This window comes from Pleurodeles waltl, chromosome 3_1 (assembly GCF_031143425.1).
Source record: "Pleurodeles waltl isolate 20211129_DDA chromosome 3_1, aPleWal1.hap1.20221129, whole genome shotgun sequence".
NCBI lineage: Eukaryota > Metazoa > Chordata > Amphibia > Caudata > Salamandridae > Pleurodeles > Pleurodeles waltl.
Genome location: NC_090440.1, coordinates 838,658,353 through 838,677,430, shown reverse-complemented (window position 1 = coordinate 838,677,430; position 19,078 = coordinate 838,658,353). Strand labels below are relative to the sequence as shown.

The 19,078-nt window shown below is 43.6% G+C and overlaps 1 protein-coding gene across 1 annotated transcript in view; it reads right to left on the bottom strand.

Annotated features, from left to right (window-relative positions):
* HPS5 (HPS5 biogenesis of lysosomal organelles complex 2 subunit 2) overlaps positions 1-19,078 on the bottom strand; it is a 422,510-nt gene that overhangs the window by 314,181 nt on the left and 89,251 nt on the right. Inside the window, exons 5-8 of the mRNA XM_069223753.1 lie at positions 15,581-15,773; positions 14,165-14,298; positions 13,617-13,832; positions 7,869-7,940 (exon numbers count right to left, since the gene is read on the bottom strand). Coding sequence (XP_069079854.1) covers positions 7,869-7,940; positions 13,617-13,832; positions 14,165-14,298; positions 15,581-15,773 — 615 coding nt within the window. The remainder of the gene's footprint in view (positions 1-7,868; positions 7,941-13,616; positions 13,833-14,164; positions 14,299-15,580; positions 15,774-19,078) is intronic.

Sequence of the window (19,078 nt, the reverse complement as noted above, 5' to 3'; positions counted from 1 at the left end):
CCCACTGAGGCATAATAAACAGGGTCAGAGGAAACAAATGAGTGAGTCCCTTAAGGAACCTTTCAGGAATGAGAGACTTGCATAAGGAAGGTTGGTCTGGCAATCTAAGAAAGGCTGAGATGGCTGACAAATAACCTTTAAGGGTGCCCAAAGCAGAGCCCTGTTGGGCCAAAGAAATGATAAGCAAGAGAACCTCAGAGAGAGAAGTAGAAAGGGGATCAAGAGACTTGGTGGAACACCATACCACAAATGTATGCCAACATCAGGCATATACCTTTTTGGTGGAGGGATGTCTGGCTGCCAAGATAACAACACAGACTTCAGACGGAAGATCGAAAGCTGTCAACTGCTGCTGATCAATGTCCACACATGAAGGCGAAGACTGGACAGGTTCCAGTGGAGAACCGTCCCCAGCTGCTGCGCCAGAAGATCGGAGGATCTTCGGGCAGTCTGATGGGAGGATCCATAGCCATGCTCAGTAGCTTTGGGTACCATACCTTTCGTGTACAGTCCGGAGCCACAAAGATTACTTGGGCCTGGTCGCTTGATCTTCAGAACTCTGGACAGAAGTGGTATTAGTGGGAAGGCGTAAAGGAGGCCTGAGTTCCACTCAAGACGAAAATCATTGCTGAGCGAGTGCTGCCTTGGAAACTCCAACGTGCAAAACAGCTGACATTGCATGTTCTCTGTGGAGGCGAACAGATCTAACCAAGGCTCTCCCCACTGCTCAAAGAGACCTTGTGCCACCTCCAGATGGAGACGCCATTTGTGATTGACAATGCAATGACGGCTGAGTTCATCTGCCCTGGCATTCAGAGCCGGCCAGATGTTGAACCATCAGGATTATGCCCTGATGTTTCAGCCACGTCCAGAGACGTAGAGCCTCTTGACAAAGAGTCCACGACCCCACTCTGCCCTGTTTGTTGCAGTACCACATGGCGGTAGTGCTGTCCATTAACACCTGCACCACTTTCCCTTTGAGAGAGGGAAGGAATGCTTTCAATGCAAGCCTGATCGCCTGGAGCTCCAAAAGATTGATATGGAGTCCAGATTCCACCAGAGACCTCTGATTTCCGCCTCTCCCATGCATTCGCCCCATCCCAGGAGTGACGCATCTGTCACTACTGCAAAATCTGGTTGGGGAAGGGAGAGGGATGTGCAGCTGCACCATTCGTGATTTGAAAGCCACCACTGCAGGTCTTCTGCTGTTCCTTCTGATATCTGAACCATTTCGGGGAAATTCCCCCCATGCTGCGCCCAATGGAACTTCAGGTCCCACTGCAGAGGCCGCATATGTCATCTGGCACGTTTCACAAGCAGGATGCAAGAGGCCATGAGGCCCAGCAGCCTCAGAGTCATTCTCACTGAAATCCAGGATAGAGGCTGAAACATCAGAATAATAGCCTGAATATCCCGGACTCGCTTTTTGAAAGAAGACCGAAACTACACTGTGACCAGAACAGCTCTGATAAAAGGGAGCGTCTCAGAAGGAGTCAGGTGTGACGTTGGCATGATTATAGTGAACCTCAGCGAGTGCAGAAGGTTCACAGTAGTCTGAAGGTGGGAGTCAACTTTCTGGGGCGTGTTCGTCTTCAACAGCCAGTTGTCAAGGTAGGGGAAGACTAAAATCCCTAACCTGCGCAGATGAGTTGCAACCACCACCATCACTTTATTGAACACCCAAGGGGCGCTGGTAAGGCCAAAGGGGAGTACAGTAAATTGAAAGTGCTTGTGACCTACCATGAATTGCAAGAAGCGATTCTGGGCAGGCAAGACGGGTATATTGAAGTAAGCGTTCTGCAAGTCTAAAGCTACTTTCCAGTCTTCTGAGTCCAAGGCAGACAGGACCCAAGTGAACATTGTGAACTTCTCCTTCTTGAGGAAGGGACAGGGGGCCCAAAGGTCAAGAACGGGGCATAGGCCCTTGTCATTTTTGGGCACCAGACAGTAGCAGGAATAACAATGACAACCTACTTCTGGCACAGGAACCCTCTCTATAGCTCACTTGGCCACGAGAGCTGCAACTTTCCTGCAGAGAAGTGACAGATAATCCTCCGGTAAGTAGCTGTAAGATGGAGGTACGGCCGGAGGGGCAGTCTTAAAGGGGAGGGAGTAGCCCCTTTGGACTATTTGCACAACCCACTTGTCCCAGTGGGGCAGTTGATGACGGATGCTGTCCCCTACTGGTCTGAGATGGTGGTACGGACTAGGAGGGCATGGAGGCTGCGGCAGGGGCAGGGGGTGGACTGGGCAGACCTCAGGTTCCCTGTCCCCACAAGCCCATGGGATTCTGCATCCCCGCCCACACAGGGGCTGAGTAGCATGCGCAACTCTGGGCTGACAGGCAAAGGGATCAAGCCGCAGCCCGGAACTCCTTGAACCTTTGGAGCGCCAAGTTCAATTTGTCTACGAAGAGACGGGTGCCATTGAAGGGCATGTCAATGAGAGTCTGATGGACATCCCCCAAAAACCAGACATCCTCAACCCGCCGCGGCGCATCGAGGCCACCGTTGACACAACCGATCTGCCCAGTGAGTCAGTCATGTCCAGCCCACAACGAATCGTGAACTTAGCTAAATCCCTCCTGTAGGAAGCTGACCTGGAGTGTGGTGGGTACCCAAGGTACTTACACCTTATACCAGGTCCAGGTATCCCCTCTTAGTGAAGTGTAGGCAGTGTCTAGAAGCCAAGGTCTCTAGAGGAAGCTGCGGATGAGCAGCTAAGGCTTATCTAGGAGACATGCAAAGCTCATGCAATAACACTGTAGTCACACAGCACTTACACACATGAAAGAAAATACTCAGTTGTACAAAAATAAAGGTACTTTATTTTTGGCACAAACCACCACAAATTACTACAGGTGACCCACTCTTAGGGGGTAAGTAATACACTAAATATATGCACTAGCAATCATAAATAGGCAAAGAAAAAGTTAGAAAACAGTGCAAACAGTAATAACCAATAGTGACCCTAAGGGGAGAACAAACCATATATTTAAAAAATGGAATGCGAACAATGTACCCCCACCTAGGTAAGTAAAATGTATAGAGGGAAGCTGGGAGTACTAGAGAACCACAAAGGTAAGTAACACAGTACCCCGCAGCGACCAGGAATGCAGGAGTAAAACACTGCATTTTCCCCAAACCACCCAAAAGGAGGAAAAGTAGAAAAAGAAGACACCCAGAGAAGACTGCAAGAAAACCAGCTGTGGATTCCTGAAGAAGGAAGACCTGTGGAGAGAGGGGACCAAGTCGAAGAGTACAGTGGAGTCCAGGAAGAGTAGGAGCTACCACCCACCCATCTGTGGATGCAGGAGTTGGTCGACGGACTGAAGAACACATCAGCACTGCAGCCCAGGAGCCGTAGAAGCGTTCCTGATGGATGCAGAAAATGTCCCACAGTGGAAGGAAGATTGCAAACGGTGTTGGTGCAGGATTTCCATCAACAAGCCTTGGCAAAAGCAAGCTTGGGGTTTGGGGGGGGGGATCGGAGGGGGGGTAAGGTGCTGCCGGGGACCAGCAAGGCCCAGGAGGACTCAACCCAGGAGGGGCGGAGTCACAGGGGACCCTCTGCATCGCAGAGAGTCCACAGGAGCAGAGGCAGCACCCACAGAAGTTCCACAGGACAGGGACACAGGAGTCGCAGAAGAGGCCCACAAAGCACCACAAACGTGGATCCCACACCGCAGGAGGACCACTCAGGAGGCTGTGCTTTGCAGGGTGGAGTTCTGGGGGCTGGAGCTACACATCGCCTGAAGATCCCTTGGAGGAGATGCAAACAATCCTTGGCAGCTGCAAGTGATGCAGTGCACGAGGGTACTGTCCTGCGTGGGAAGGAAAAGGCTTACCTCCTCCAGAGTTGGACAGCTGGCAGAGAGGACCAAGAGGACTACTCTGGACCACCACCCAGGATGCAGGATCCACACAGCTCAGCAGGAGAGGGGTTTCACGCAGCCGGTCATTGTTTGTTGTAGGTGCCTGCGGGTGCAGGGAAGTGACTCTTCGTCGTAGCAGAGTTTGTTGGTTTCTGAAGGGTCCAGTCGCAGTTCCAGTGGCCAGAAGTCGAAGTGGAGGTTGCAGATAAGTCCTGCGAGAATCCTGCAAGCCAAATCGAAGGACCCCACCCAAGAGAGAGACCCTAAATAGCCCTGAAAAGGGGATTAGTCACCTAACCAGGTAATCACCTATCAGGGGGGAGCTCGGACATCACCTGCCTGGCCTGGCCACTCAGAGTTCCCTGTCAACCTTAGAAACAAGATGGCAGAACCCAGGGACCCTCTTGAGGAGCTCTGAGCAACACCCCTGGGGTGGTGATGGACAAGGGAGAGGTCACTCCCCTTTTCATTGTCCAGTATTGCGCAAGAGCAAGGACTGAGGGTCCCTGAACCCGTGTGGACTAGTTTATACACAGAGAGCACCAAATGTGCCCTTGAAAGCAAGCAAGGGGCCTGGGGAGGCTACCCTTCGCAAGCCTGACACACCTATTTCCAAAGGGAGAGGGTGTTACCTCCCCCTCTCAAAGGAAATCCTATGTTTTGCCTTTCTGGGCTTGTTCAGATCAAGCAGCAGGAGGACAGAAACCTGTCTGAGGGGTGGCAGCACCTGGACTGCCCAGAAAACCCTGTTAGACTGGTGATAGCAATGCTGGGGGTCCTCTAAGGAGTGCACAGAATCATACTTCCAATACATGCAACAGTATTGGGGTATGATTCCAATATGTTTGATACCAAACATGCCCAGGTTCGGAGTTACCATTATGTAGCTGGACATAGGTTTTGACTTATGTCCAGTACACGCGTAAAATGGCATCCCTGAACTCACAAAGTCCAGGAAAACGGTTCTGAAGTTTGTAGGGGCAACTCTGCTAGTGCTTGGGTGCCCTCACACACAGGTACCTGCAACCTGCCCTCTGGGCCGAGAGGGCCTACCATAGGGGTGGCTTATAGTGACCTTGTGTAGTGACCTGTAGTGAAAACGGGTGCATGCACCCGTTTCACGCAGGCTGCAATGGCAGGCCTGCAGAACCCTTTGCATGGGCTCCCTATGAGTGGCAGAATAACTGCTGCAGCCCATAGGGATCTCCTGGAACCCTAATGCCATGGGTACTTGGGTACCATATACCAGGGACTTACATGGGTGGGGGGGGAACCAGTATGCCAATTGTAGGAAGTAAAGGTTAGTAGCAACCAAATTTATAGGAGAGAGCATAATCATTGGGGTCCTGGTTAGATGGATCCCAGTGAACACAGTCAAACACACTAACAACGGGCAGAAAATGGGGGTAACAATGCCAAGAAAGAGGGCCCTATCCTACAACTCCCATCAGGAACTGCTTGGGTGATGATAACCTGGGTCTCCCCCAGGACCCGCGGCAACACTTGTGTGACCAAATCCCATTAAAGAATGGGTATAGTGGCCCACAAGGCATGCGGTGGTCACGGAACGTAATGCCAGACTGGAGGAAGACAAGATCTTCTTCCAAAGTTGATCCAGTCTCTTTGATTCCCTATCAGGGGGAGCGGATGGGAATGCACCAGATGATAAAGAAGCCTGGATGACAAGGCTCTCAGTTGTGGGGTGTTGGAACAGAAATTTAGGGTCAATCGGGGCGGGCGATGGTGGTGAGCAATTGTCATATTCACAGGCGCCCCTGTGCAAGGTCTGGACCAAGTACCTAAAAGGACATTGGTGGGGGCTTCAATAAATGGAAGGACAGTCTCCGAAATAGAAGCACCTCTGTCAGGAGGTTAGTCCTGACTGTTACAGAGGGAGGCTCGAGGCCAAAGACCTCAGCCGCCCTTCTGACCACCATGAAGAAGAACACTCCCCCTCTTCTGCAGCCACGCAAGGTGGAGACAGCATGCCAGCATCTGGAGAAGTATCCAGACCACTAGGCTCGCCCAATTCCTGTGCCCAGTCCATGTCAAGGTTGTCGAGCTGGTATTCCAAAGGGTCCAGTGACTCCTCCAACCCTTTCCCATATTCGTACCCAGAATTAAAAGGGTCAGAATCCAACCTGGATGAATAGGGCCCATCAACGTCGGAAGCTGCGTCAATCGATGCCCCCTGGCTCCAGGTCACTGGGATGAGGACTGGGTCGATTGCAATTGTGGGCCCAACGGAAGCCTCAACATCTTACCCGGCACTGGGGAAGGTCGCATTTGCACAACATGCGTCTGTAAGGATCCGATAATGGATCCGGAGGAGCCCTCCGATGTCTGAGCCAGAGACGCCAGCATGGAACCCAAAGGGCCCCCCTCCAAATCCACAGGCCCGAAACGCGTGGCAGGGGGATCGGTCTGCCCAGGGATGAGGCGCATGGCCTAATGAAATTCTTTTAGCTGGGCAGGGCTGGCTCCAGTTCCCAGAAACTCCGGAGGCGTGGAGCGGACCCAGAAGTAGGCTCTGCGGATGGAGGCCTCAAACATCGATGCTCTTTCTGCATTGCATCAGCTGAGTGACAGGGTGAAGTCAAAGAAAGTTTGCCTTTCTTCGACTTCTTTTTCTTGTGACCCGAATGTCCCTAAGATTTTGAATGGGACGAAGAGGAATGTCGATGACTCCGCGAGCGGTCTCAAGACCTTCCTCTCGAGCGAGACTAGAAGTCCAGCGTCGGGCCGCTGTGAGCTTTAGGGACTGTTACCTCAAACCCTTCGGGTTCATGGCTCGGCACTCGGAGCACGACTTCGGGTCGTGGTCGCTCTCCAGACATCATAAACATACCAGGTGTGGGTCCATCACCAACCTCATGCAGTGACAGGTTTTGCATGGTATGAAGCCGGTCGTCTGAGACATTCCTTGACCCACCAAAGGAGTCAAAAAAAGACTACAAAAAGGTCAATTTTATTAAAAAAATGACTAGGGTAGCTCTTCTCCAGATCTGCGCGTGGTACGTGAAGAAAAGAACGGACATCAGCTCACCAGGGGGATGTCTATGTACGACTGTGACGTCATCACTGCAACCAAGATGCCAACGGCAGATGCAGAGTCAACCGACACCACCTGATGGCACGCCAGGGTACTGCTGGATGAAGACTTCCCTGGATCCAGTCTGACGCCTTGGAAAATTCTAAGGTCGGGAATATGCAACTAGAAGTCTATCAGATACTCGTTGCAGACGTATCTGCTGCGTCAAGGGCACATTTATATTGGCTTTGCAAAGCGCTCTGTCCCGGTTATCTCTCTATGGGCTTGTAACCACACCCGTGACTTAGATTGGTTCGTGGGCTTGCCTTTTAAAATTAGCTTGATTTAATTAGTAAAAGGCATGCATATGTCATGCCTTTTCCAGTGTTTAGCCCTCCTCGAACGCACCGGCAAACTACTGAAAACATACGAGGCTCCATGTTTTCCGTATGGTTTCTGCACTACTTTTTTCTCTTTATTTCGTAGGCAGCGCGATCTCGCTGGGCAGTAGTCGAGTGCTTTGCATGACATTGACCCTGTTACATGGATATTTGCCCTTTTGCCGGTTATATGGATAATTGCACTTTTGCCGGGTACATGGATAATTGCACTTTTGCCGGTACGTTTCGCTGCTAGCGAACTTCTCTTTCTTTTTGTGTTTGATTTGCGCTCATGGCAGCCGTCAGCTCGCTTATGTGAAACTGTTTTACTTTTCAGTTTATCTGGCAAGAAAAGTCCAGTTAGGAGTTTACAACACTAATAGCGTTAACTTGAGCAAACGCGAGACCCACTGCATTGCAAATGCTTGTTTTAAATAGGAACAGACATACAAATAACATATAAACGTTCAACAGTTTTACATTTTTTGTTTGCTAAAATACAGCAGAGAATTCTATATTGTACAATGTAATTCACAAATATTAGCAAGTCAAAAGGTAATAATGCATTTAACACAAAACTTACTTTACATATAGAAGTTTAGGAAATGCCAGAGACTGTGGGGAACTGGAGGTGGCTACATATTGAGGATGTGATCTAGGACATAAAATTCCATAAGCATTATTATTATCATTATTTTACAAAACAGCACATTTTAAACAAGACATTTAGTGCAATTGCCAAAAAAAGCACATTCTTATAATTAGAGTAAGCAGATGGAACTTTAGTGCACTCTTATGTATTGCACATATTCCCTGGCACCTTTTTTCTTCTTCTTTTGCTTCCAGTAACACATTTCACTTTTTCTCATCTTTATTTCATCCTTTCATAACACTATTTGGTTACTGTATATTTTTGGTGTACACCTTTTTTTCAGATCTACTTTACTGGTATAATGTCTGTTTGCAAAATACAGTGTTATTATGGCACAGCGGTGCTCATGCTCCTGCTAATGGGATATGAATACTTATACATTAAAAAGGTGTGGCATTACGTGGACCAAAAAAACGCAAAGGGACCAGATAAGAAACATCTTTGGGGACAGATAACTCAATGTGCCCACTACCTTTGGCTTGTTAACAGGACAGATTGATGGGTTCACTGGTTTAGATGGGGAAACACAGGAGAGTGACATTAGACTCACTACAGTTTCCCTGGACACAGGGCAAACTTAGGCTGCCTGACATGTTTCTTTATTACATTGCAGTTCAGCTACAGCACGGCATTCACTGGTGTGACAGAAATGATGATTTGGAAAAAACTCTGTTGGTGAGGACTCACTCCCCCTTGTACTCTGGCTAATGCTTTCGGGATTGGAACAAAAACACATTGCCAGTGCTCTCATACTTGATCAGACGTACAGGGGGGAATTAGGAAATGGTAGTTATGATCATCCTTAAGACACTTCCATATGACCCCAACATACCACAATGGATTCGGAAACCATATAAGAATAATAACAAATCCATGTTATTGACTAAGTGGCAGGATAAGAGATCTCTACCTAAATAAACCATTTCTCAGTTACGAGCAGGCAAGGGACTCTTGATCTTGGCCCAGGCTAATTTTTGCAACATTCACAATCTGGCTCCCAAAGTCATGCTCTGGGGTACCGTGAACGAGAAAGGATATGCGTGGTGTGAGGCCACTCGTGAATTTGTGATTCCTGCTAGCCAAAAGAGATATTGTAAAGTCTTGGACATCTGCAGAAACTCAGCTCATTAAGGATATGGACTACAGAAAATGACCATTACGCTGAATGTTAAGTGAACATTTGGTCCTGTAAAGCGTACAGACCCTGTTTTAATTCTGAGATATTCCACACTAAGTTTCAAAGGGATGACCTAGGCTTGGCACACAGCAGGCTATATCTCTACTACATGTCCTCTATTTCGGAGTAGAGTCCTCTCCGTCATGTCTTTCTACTTTAATCTCTCGTACTGTAATTCTGCAATTGATTGACACCACATTTCATGGATCACAGCCCTAACCTTTTTAAAACCCTATCCCTATAACCTAAAATGATCTACTCTCTGCCAATCAATCCTTTTTTTCCAACTATTCACCTGAAACCACATAGCCCCAGTAATGATAACACCTAACCGTTATTATTATATACTATATCACAACGTAGCTGAAGTAAATGCATGGGTTTCTTTTACTTGAGAGCATATGACTAGTATCAGTAACAGCACTGGACAAGGCACTAACCTTGGGTTCCACAGTAGTGTGCTCCTTGCCATAAAGTGCTTCACTGCCTCGTCAGAGGTCGTAAGTGCTATATAAACACAATTACAATGATATACTCAGCCAGAGATGGCTTGAGTAAACATACACATATATGGGGCTCTTACTTGTATCTCTTTCACATATCAATGCCTTTTATAAAGACTGAGTGACGGCTTATTCATGTGCTAGACTGTATGTTTTTTTGTCCATTATGATTTCCAGGACTATAGCCTGCAACCATCATTAACCTGAATCACGCCACTGTCACCGGACTTCATAGAAGCTGAAGTATACACCTTGTTATGACGTGGCTGAGTGACAGGCGGCAAATACTATTGAAAAATCAAAATTATTCTAAGGAAAAGGATGCGACAACTGGGGATCAGACTTCAGCTCAATGGACTTCAACTCTTAAGTCCCACTATAGGAATTAAACTATATGCATTAGTTTCTGGTGTGGAAAGTCAGTCCAGTTCCTAATTTCTAGGAGTGTAACAGACCAAATAGACTGAATTATCGCACTAACAGAACATGGCAGAGCCTGCAGCCTCTGTGTTTTGTATTCCTTATGTACAAAGGATGGGGTCTCAGACACTGGTCTATCTATCTGGATCCATCCGCATTTCTGTGAAATTTAGAAATTGAGCTCCCAAACATTTCCACAGCATATAACATGTTGCCTGTTTTACTGCCATTTTTTTTTGTTCTACTAGTTTTTATGGGTGGATATATAGCACTGAAACTCCAAGAAAAACATCAAAGTGCTTAAATACTAATCTAAAAAAAATAAACAATAACCAAGCGGATTTAGGTGAAAATGCATGTTTTTAAAATACATATAGATTTACTGATAACTGGATTTTAATAGAATGACTGGTGATGGCTTACTGTGCAATACAGAACTGAAATAAGTGAAAAGAGAAGGTGTTGCTACTTTGAACTTTCTGTAGAAGCAAGGAGCTATGTGGAGAACTCTGGAGCACTCGCCACAGCAAAACACACAATTTTAAATAATTAGAAACTTCAATGGAACCAGACTTGTTGTTTGAAGAAAGATTCTCAAAACATAACCCAGTCATTAACCGGGAACAAACGATGTTGTCTAAGAATGGAATGGGTGCTATGCAGCAAGCTCTAGTTAAGAAAAAGGTAACAGTTAACGCAAATGAGTTCAGAATTTGTAGTATCCAGTAGACTCATTTTTGGTGAAAACTACATACAGAAGCGCTGCAATTCTCCTTAACAGAGAACACATGATCGTAACTACTTAAGGGAGAGAGACAGGAGTGTTGAAAAGACCCAAAGAGGTAGCAACTGATCCATCAATTACTCTATCTCCTCCGCACCCCCGCCTCTCCAACAAAAGAATGCACCTCGCACCCAAGTGAGGAGAAACTCCTGCACAGACTGATTTTGTCTCATGTACACTGATGTAATGTATACTGCTAGAGGCTGCCAAGATGACAATTACATGTCTAGGTCAATGGATACCTGTGTGAATAATATGTTTGCACCTCTGTACAAATGTTGGGTATCAAAGTTTAAAATTGCAATCCTTATTTTTTTTTTCTTCAAAAAGAAGCAGTGCAACAATTAACATCATGATGTTCCTGGTAAAAGAGCTAAATGCATTTCCAGACTTTATGACAGAAAAACAGGTCTTCGAGATGTACTTCAGTTCCAAATTTTCATGCAGAATCAGCAATGACCCTGGATGCTTTCACTTTGCTAACAAATGAAATACTAAATCACTGGAATGGTATTCTGCAGTCTAATCAGAAGGGACAGGTTGTGTGTCTAGCATTGTAACTATTCAGGTCACGTCATTTACAATTCCTTTAATGTTGCAAAGGACTGGTCAGGTCTTATGTCAGAGCTCCAGTACCCACAGGCCCACACCCCTCCCTTACCGCCTGTTCTTAACCCAGCACATAAAAGGGGACATCCAGGTACAGGGGTGACACTTACTATCTTAGTCTAGCTGCCAGTAGCTAACAGGGGCAGCAGTTCATCACTCAAAAGTTTCACTTCAGCAGTAATGCTTTGCACAAAACATTCATTCAGACAACAGCAAAGAAAATGTCATTGCAATCACCAAGAACAAATGACATGGAGCGGCTGAACTTCTACAAGTACGCTCAGTACAAAGAGACTTCCCAACTGACAATTCTGCTTGGAAATTAAGGGTATATTTGGTGTCTTTCTGGTGAAGTGGTCACCACTTTTTGGATGAGGTGTTTTTCCACAGTTTTAGATCTGAAGGTCCTGGTGCTGAGGGTGTGTCTGGGGTTCAGAACTGTTTGGTGGTGGTGGAAAACAGGAGATTGGTTTAGTAACGTTCTTCAAGACTGTGCCTTGGAACATTTCACCAACACTTTAGGCTGCACCCTATTATGTGCTAAGTTAAGAGCGGGCAATCTTGGAGGGGTGTGGGCCTTTAAGGAGGGTTGGTTGCCCTCTAATCCTATTAGTGTGTTGTTATCATACAGTGGTCTTTTGTTACTTAACCGCATTAGGATACAAACATTATGTATGTTCACTTACATTTACTCCATTTACTACAAGAGTCAAATATATTTGTGCTACTTTTTTGGTTAGTTAGTGCTGATGATGACACATTAAGGGTAATATGTACCAATATGTGAAACCTTTCCCTGAACTAATAATGTAGCCTCCTAAAAGGTGTTATCCAATATTGGAACCTGTTGGATGACTGGCAATGTTTGATCTGTATGGAGTTTGAACAAATATTGGTGGTCATTTATTAAGGTGTGGCATATTTTTGGACTCGGTAGAAATTGTACACTGATGTGTACCAGTTACAAACAGTGCTTTAAATGGGCAGGTACTGTCCGGTACTGAGCACCAGCACTTTTTTATTTTGAGAGGGAGAGTACCGGCATATCTCAAGAAAAACATTATACTATTAATTGCAGAGTACCGGCACTTCTCAGAAACAACACAGAGTACCTGCACTTTAATGTTTCCATTTCAAGCACTGGTTACAAATAGTATGTCAATTCAACTCAAGCTACCTTCTACCGAATTAATGTTGAAACCAACTCAATCTTCCCATGTTAATTGGCAAAATACTCCTAATAAGTTTTCCCTACTGCTGCCTTTTTTCTCAAACATAAATTGGACACTATTTGTCAAATATATTCACGGGGGGGAATAACACCTGACCAAACAATACATAGGAAATGCATTGTGAGCTTTGAAAACTCACTAATGCTGCAGTATTCCTACAACAATTGTATTACAGTGCAACTCAGTTGTCCGTGCTCCTAACCATAAGATTCCACTTAATGTCATTACTGGAGGCCCTGCATCTCCCCGAAAAGAAATATATCTGGTTATGGGCCTTTTCAAAGTTAACGTATCCATCAACATTTCTTCTATTTGAACCCACAATTTTAGTGGATGTTTAGTTCATAGATTTTCAGTGTCCCTACATATTGGCCTTCACAGTGCCATCTTTCGACTGTTTTGTGCTTTTATTGCTTAGTTAAGAACCTTTTGCAGAAAGCTTGTCAAAGTTACCAAAAGAAGAGCTATGGCATTTATTAAATAGTACTTGACTACTTAGCTATCCCCAGGCAAGGAATAGCTGGATTTTGGTGTTCTGGATCACATTCTAAATCTGATTTGTCTTTCACTTCTATCCTAACCAGTACATTCCTCTTCTATCTAGCCTCAAATGTACACTATTCACTTCACATTTTACATATGCACATTAAAACCATTTATTCAGCAGATGCTTAAGGTTCAGCATTTCCAAAGATTAAATATATACCTTATAGTAGACCTAAAAATCTCAAAAGCTTTTTTTCTCCATTTAACATAGGACCAAATTCAGTCTCACAAAGATGAAAACAAGAGTGATCTAAAAACAGTACTCCAAACTTTGACAAAATGTAAGTCTTACGTTGGTGAGTTCAATGTTTAAATCTACTGTTTTAGCGAAAGCCATAATGCCAAATATAAAATGTTTCAGAGGGTAATACATCTAATGTAACTTTATATTTGAACTAGCAAACATACCTTACGTTAATAACAGGAAGAGGTGGAGAAGACAACAGCTGTTTGAACTGATGCGTACTAACCACTTCACCCTCAAAATTAACTTCCCACATCCTGGACCCAGGACGAGCACAATATATCAATGGCTGCTGACAACCAGAGCTCTTTGTAACTGGGAAAAAACAGGACCCATATTCGCCGTCTCTTTCTTTATTACCAATTTTCCAGAACTTTTCTCTACATTAAAACAAACAAAAAAAATGACATTAACAGACCAAATAAAATTACAAACATTTACATTTTAATCCAACACAAAAGAGGTAATGCAAATCACTTCACTTTAACCTTTTTTCTCAGAAAAAAGTGATAAAAATAATTATTCAACACCAAACAGCAAAGTAAAAACACCATTAATTTAGGACATGGGAGGAGTAGCAAAGCACTGTTGTATCTTCAAGTGAGGTTAAGGTTGTTATATTACTTAGTTCCTGTGTGGAAGAAGATTCATTACCCACGCATAGCTTGTTGATGTGGATTTGTTAGCATTTTTTTTTTAAATCGTTATTTACCTCTCTGTATCACATAAGTAGGAACGTGTGAGAGTAGATATGAGCAGTCTCCCATCCATGTGATCCAGTTGAACCACAGAGGAGTCAAATGTGGCGATTATCTGAACTGGGAACGACATAAAGGTTGCAGCAGCCTGGAACACAAACAGAGAATTACACTAATGTACCCTATTGCGATTTTAAACCTCTAGAGCAATTTCAGGAGAGCTGATAAAAATGGAGGGTTTTAGGGCATCTACAGTACTGTTTAAGGTAGTCTGAAATACTGTGAGAACAAAGTGTTTACTCATATTGATTCCCACTGTGATAACATTGCACAGATTTGTATGCGTTTATATTTTGCAACATTATGGCAGCATTCAGAATAATTTTTCAAAAATGGGTCACTTTTGCTTTGATCGTCAAGCAGAGCTTGCATAACGAGGATTATTTCTATTAATATTTTAACTTATGCACAGGGATCTAAGCATTCAAAATGGATATGTTGGGAACTAAAACTACAAACTATATGACATTGCCAGAAATTATCAAAGTATGCCAACAATTGATTCTCTCATGGAGCACAGTCCACGTACAAAATTAAATACACAATGTGCTTCAATATACTAAACTAGGCTCTAAAGCATGAAGAGCTAATGATCCAAGGCACATTTATTGTAATATTTACCTTTACTAGGTGGATCACAAATTCAGTGCACTAGGAATGCAGCTAGCCACTCATATGCAAGTGTGCCCCTTTTACCCCAGGAGAAGGTCAGTTTCCTTTCACTTGCAAAATACCAAAGGGCAAAACAACTCTAATCCGGAAGTTAACCCACAGCTTCTGTCTCTTCGGAGTGCACGATTCTAGATTGAAAAATAAATGTTTGCTTATTTGAAATCAAGTGCCAAACCTATGCCCAGTATTCAAAGCCAGTGTTCGTTAATGTACACTGTCAAATTATGAACAAAAATAATTTTAAGTATTATAGAGTTCTCCTGAAAATATAAACAGTGTTTGCCAATGTTTCAGCTTCACAAACAATGGGATTTCTGTGTATAAGCCTTCTGTCTCTTGTCAGCATTAAAAAATACCTGCCTGAGGCGGCCTGTCCCACAATTTTGAAAAATATTAGCTGCTACAATGATCAGCAATGGATTTAATGAATGAAAAGTCAATACACTACATCTATCAAGATCCAACTGAATCTTGTCCCCTGTCTTCCCAGGTCTAATTTCAATTGTCTATCCTTGATGTTAAACTTCCCAGAATGTGTAGACTTGGAAGTCTAGAATCCGAATTCCTCTATGACAGATGAAATCAAGTTTAAAAAGAATGACAATAGACAGCAATGGCTGTCACTCAGCTCCTGTTGCTAACTACTCAAGTTTGGAGATAGTCCAAAAAAAATTAAAACTCAAAAATAAAGACTTTACCTTCCCTTGCTTGGCTGATGAAATCTTGATGGCAGAAACTTTCCCAACAAGGTCTCCAACAAATACTCGAAGAGCTGTGGTATCCCATAAAAGAGCTGTGATATTTTTGCCTCTGTGTTCGGAAGATACATAAATTCTCTCTGGCTTCCCTCGTCGCTCTTGATTCAATTCCCAGACCACAACGTACCCCTGACTGAAGACAAATGACATGAATAAAGAACAGGTCCATTTTACAGCCATATGAATTTTGACTCACTGTACCTATACCAGGCTATGAAGGCTTAATAAATATAACTGAAATACCCAAGATATTATACTGGCCAACCTTTTTGTGATATAAACAGGTTGTTCCATCCCAAGTTCTTTATAAGAATCATAAGATAATAATGCTGTAAAAAAATAAAAAACACAGCAAGCCATGACAACTCACCTCATCCCTGCTGTAAACCCCAGTCCCTTGAGGGGACCAGACTGCTGCTATAAGGCAAGTGTAGTTACTTTAAATAATATAACAATTATGTTCTTTGGTGCAATCATGATTAGTCCCTGCTCCAATACTATACAGGTAAGTAATAGTTCCCAAAATTCAAGGATACATTCAATTGTCATTTCCCCAGAGGGGCTATCAGGTATGGTTACAGTCTTAGCTGTCTGCCAGATCTTTTTGCATACCCATTTTAAAGATATAGATAGAGGTTTTGGGTCAGCTCTGTGTTGCTCTCTCACCACAATTTATCGACTGGAATGTGCATTATTCCTTCTCCTAGAAAGTGCTTACGTTGCACTACATGAGGTGCACTGTTTCCAGGAACAAGAATAGCTGGCATGGACTATTTTGTGAACATAGAAGCCACCTTAAAAAGACAGAATCCTTTGTACTGCGGCCTGATGAAAAGAAGATACAAAATTGCAAGCCTGGCAAGTTGTTGCAAACATGAGCATACATCCCTTGGTTTCCAGTGTTATATTATATTCTTTTACTTTGAATGATGCTGGTGTTCAGATGAGGAAATTCCTTAATGTGGACGATTATGTAAGTAGGTGCAACAACAATTATGTATGGTATTCCAATGCCGATGGAATGCAAAATTAAAGAGCCAGAATAAACTCTAATCCATTTCTGACATTGAACAATTTTTGCCAACCACATTGTTCGATGTTAGCAAGCCCTTGTGAAAAGTAACTTTTTCAGCAGTCTACTATGTAAAACTAGTTCATATTTTCATTTTTGCCCTAGCCTTCTGTACATTTACATCGGAAGGAAGAAGTGTAACGTTATTTATCATCACTGTTGAGTGTGGGGAAGGTCATGATTCAAGTGAGGCAAAGCCTCAAGTGGGCCATGATGCCTCTCCCCAACTTAAACAAATGTAATAAACAGCCAAGTTGCAATAAGAGCTGCATGCCGGTTTAAACCATGCGGCTTTTTCAGCTTTAAACAAAGGTGTCTAGCAACAAGCAGAACCCAAGGGGATAAATCTATGCAATGAGATAAAAATCAGAATAATAGGCTTCATGAGTATGACCCCAGTTTACTTCAGTAAAGTGGGCCTACCTACAATTGAATCTGTGGGGCACTAATCAGTATTTTCTCAAACCAGTTATGCTTTAATGTGGTATAACAATTAGTCGAGTTTGTCCAAATATTGTGTTAGTGTTCTACATTTGTCTCCAGCAGATATCCATTTGAAAATATTGTATAGATACAGTAAAAACATCTACATCATATATTTATCTTCAGTTATACAGCCTTCAAATCCACCAAAAACACAATATAAACACACATTACAAGGAATGTTGAACACTGATGCCAGGATTTTCTGCCCTGTTTTCCTCAATGGATGCAAAGGTAAATTTCACCATATAACTTTCCCTCCAGACAAAATTAAGCATTTCTGCTACATGTTTTTCTCATTTGAACCACTGCATACCCATTTGCAAAGCAATTAATACTTATTTTCGCTCATACTCCTCTCAATACCTGAGCAAAGACCAAAAGCACTTCAGAGACGCTATGGACTAGTACAAAAACGAAAACTGAAGGAAGATGGATTCGTAGCAGGAACAAGAGTATTGCATGGGGACACAAACTCGGGATAAAGGATGGGAATGGAAAAAACTATACAGAGAATGTGCATGAAAGGGAGTTTCTGAGAGCACTTAGATGATGAAAATCAGGAGATGGAGACAATTTGGGCTTTATAAATATTTGAGCGAAGTAGGTAGTATCATAGCAGGGAGTGCACAAGTTAATGAAACAAAAGGAGGTAACGGGAAATCCAATGTATTTTACAAAGAATTCAGCTCACAGAACTGAAAGGTTATTCATAGGAGTAAACAAGTAAACAATTATGAGGGAGGTTTTAGGCCATACAATTAAAAGTGTTGTATCAACCAGCTATGGGTTGGGGGTATTTGGTTGAAAGAATGTAATTTTTGAAGAAATAGGAGAGTGATTTGGAAAGATTATTAATAAAGATCCACAAAAAAGGAAGAGGGGGGGTAAAAAAAAAAATGATAAGAGTGCCTGATTAAAGGGAACCATGGAGATATTCGGAGGTAATGCAAGGACAGTTTTTCTATTCCTTTCTCGACTTTTAAATTCTTCTTAGTCAAGCGGTTTATGGTTGACTGCCACCTACCCCTAATTAACAGGTGTTGGGACGTAAACTCTCACAATGGCTTGGTTAAGCTGTGCTATCCAACATTAAAAAGAATTCAGGCGCACACCATGTTTTCCTGTGTTTGTTCGAAGTCAGAGCTATACCACAATGGGAAAGAGAACACCCAAAGTGTACCCTCTTTCTCGGTGAAGATGGCTACTGCTCTCCTAATCTAGACTGTGTGGTAACTACCAGTGGTGATACCACAAGTCGAATTAATTGCACATGTACCCCTTTGGAGACACTGTCCAGCTCTCCCCAATAAAGACCAGTCACACACTCATAACTGAATAAGAAGGTGGTCTCATCTGTGTCCATCTCAGACATACCAGCCTGCATCAAGACTTTTCTTATCCTCCTTCTCAAGTCCTGATGATCTCATCCGTGGGAGAGTCACCGGCTCATTCCCTTCATCCAAATTAGTTTTCCCTCGATTCCTTTGCACTCTGAAACGTCACTGAAAGTATTGCTGCCTACATCAAAAGCACCTAACTGCCTCACCAAGGGATAGAGTGTGCTACATAAATGTTTCTACACAATAGAATGATTTCAAACCCAATTTTCTTAAAAAAGGCCTTTGCATGGAACACTGCACTCATTCCTTTTCTCTTTCTGGAAGTGTCAGCCTTAGCAGTTATCCAAGCGAGCATGTACCTTGTACTCATTCACTCCCAATAATCTGTTGCTGCATCACCAAAGGATACAAAGTTGACAATAGGACCTGTCATATTTGGCCTGAATGTTGGCTGAAGACTGAACTAAGTGGCTAGAAAAAGGAAAATATACTTCTCAAGGTTTGGAGGAGCCCAACAAAGCAGGTGCAGACTCTTGTTGG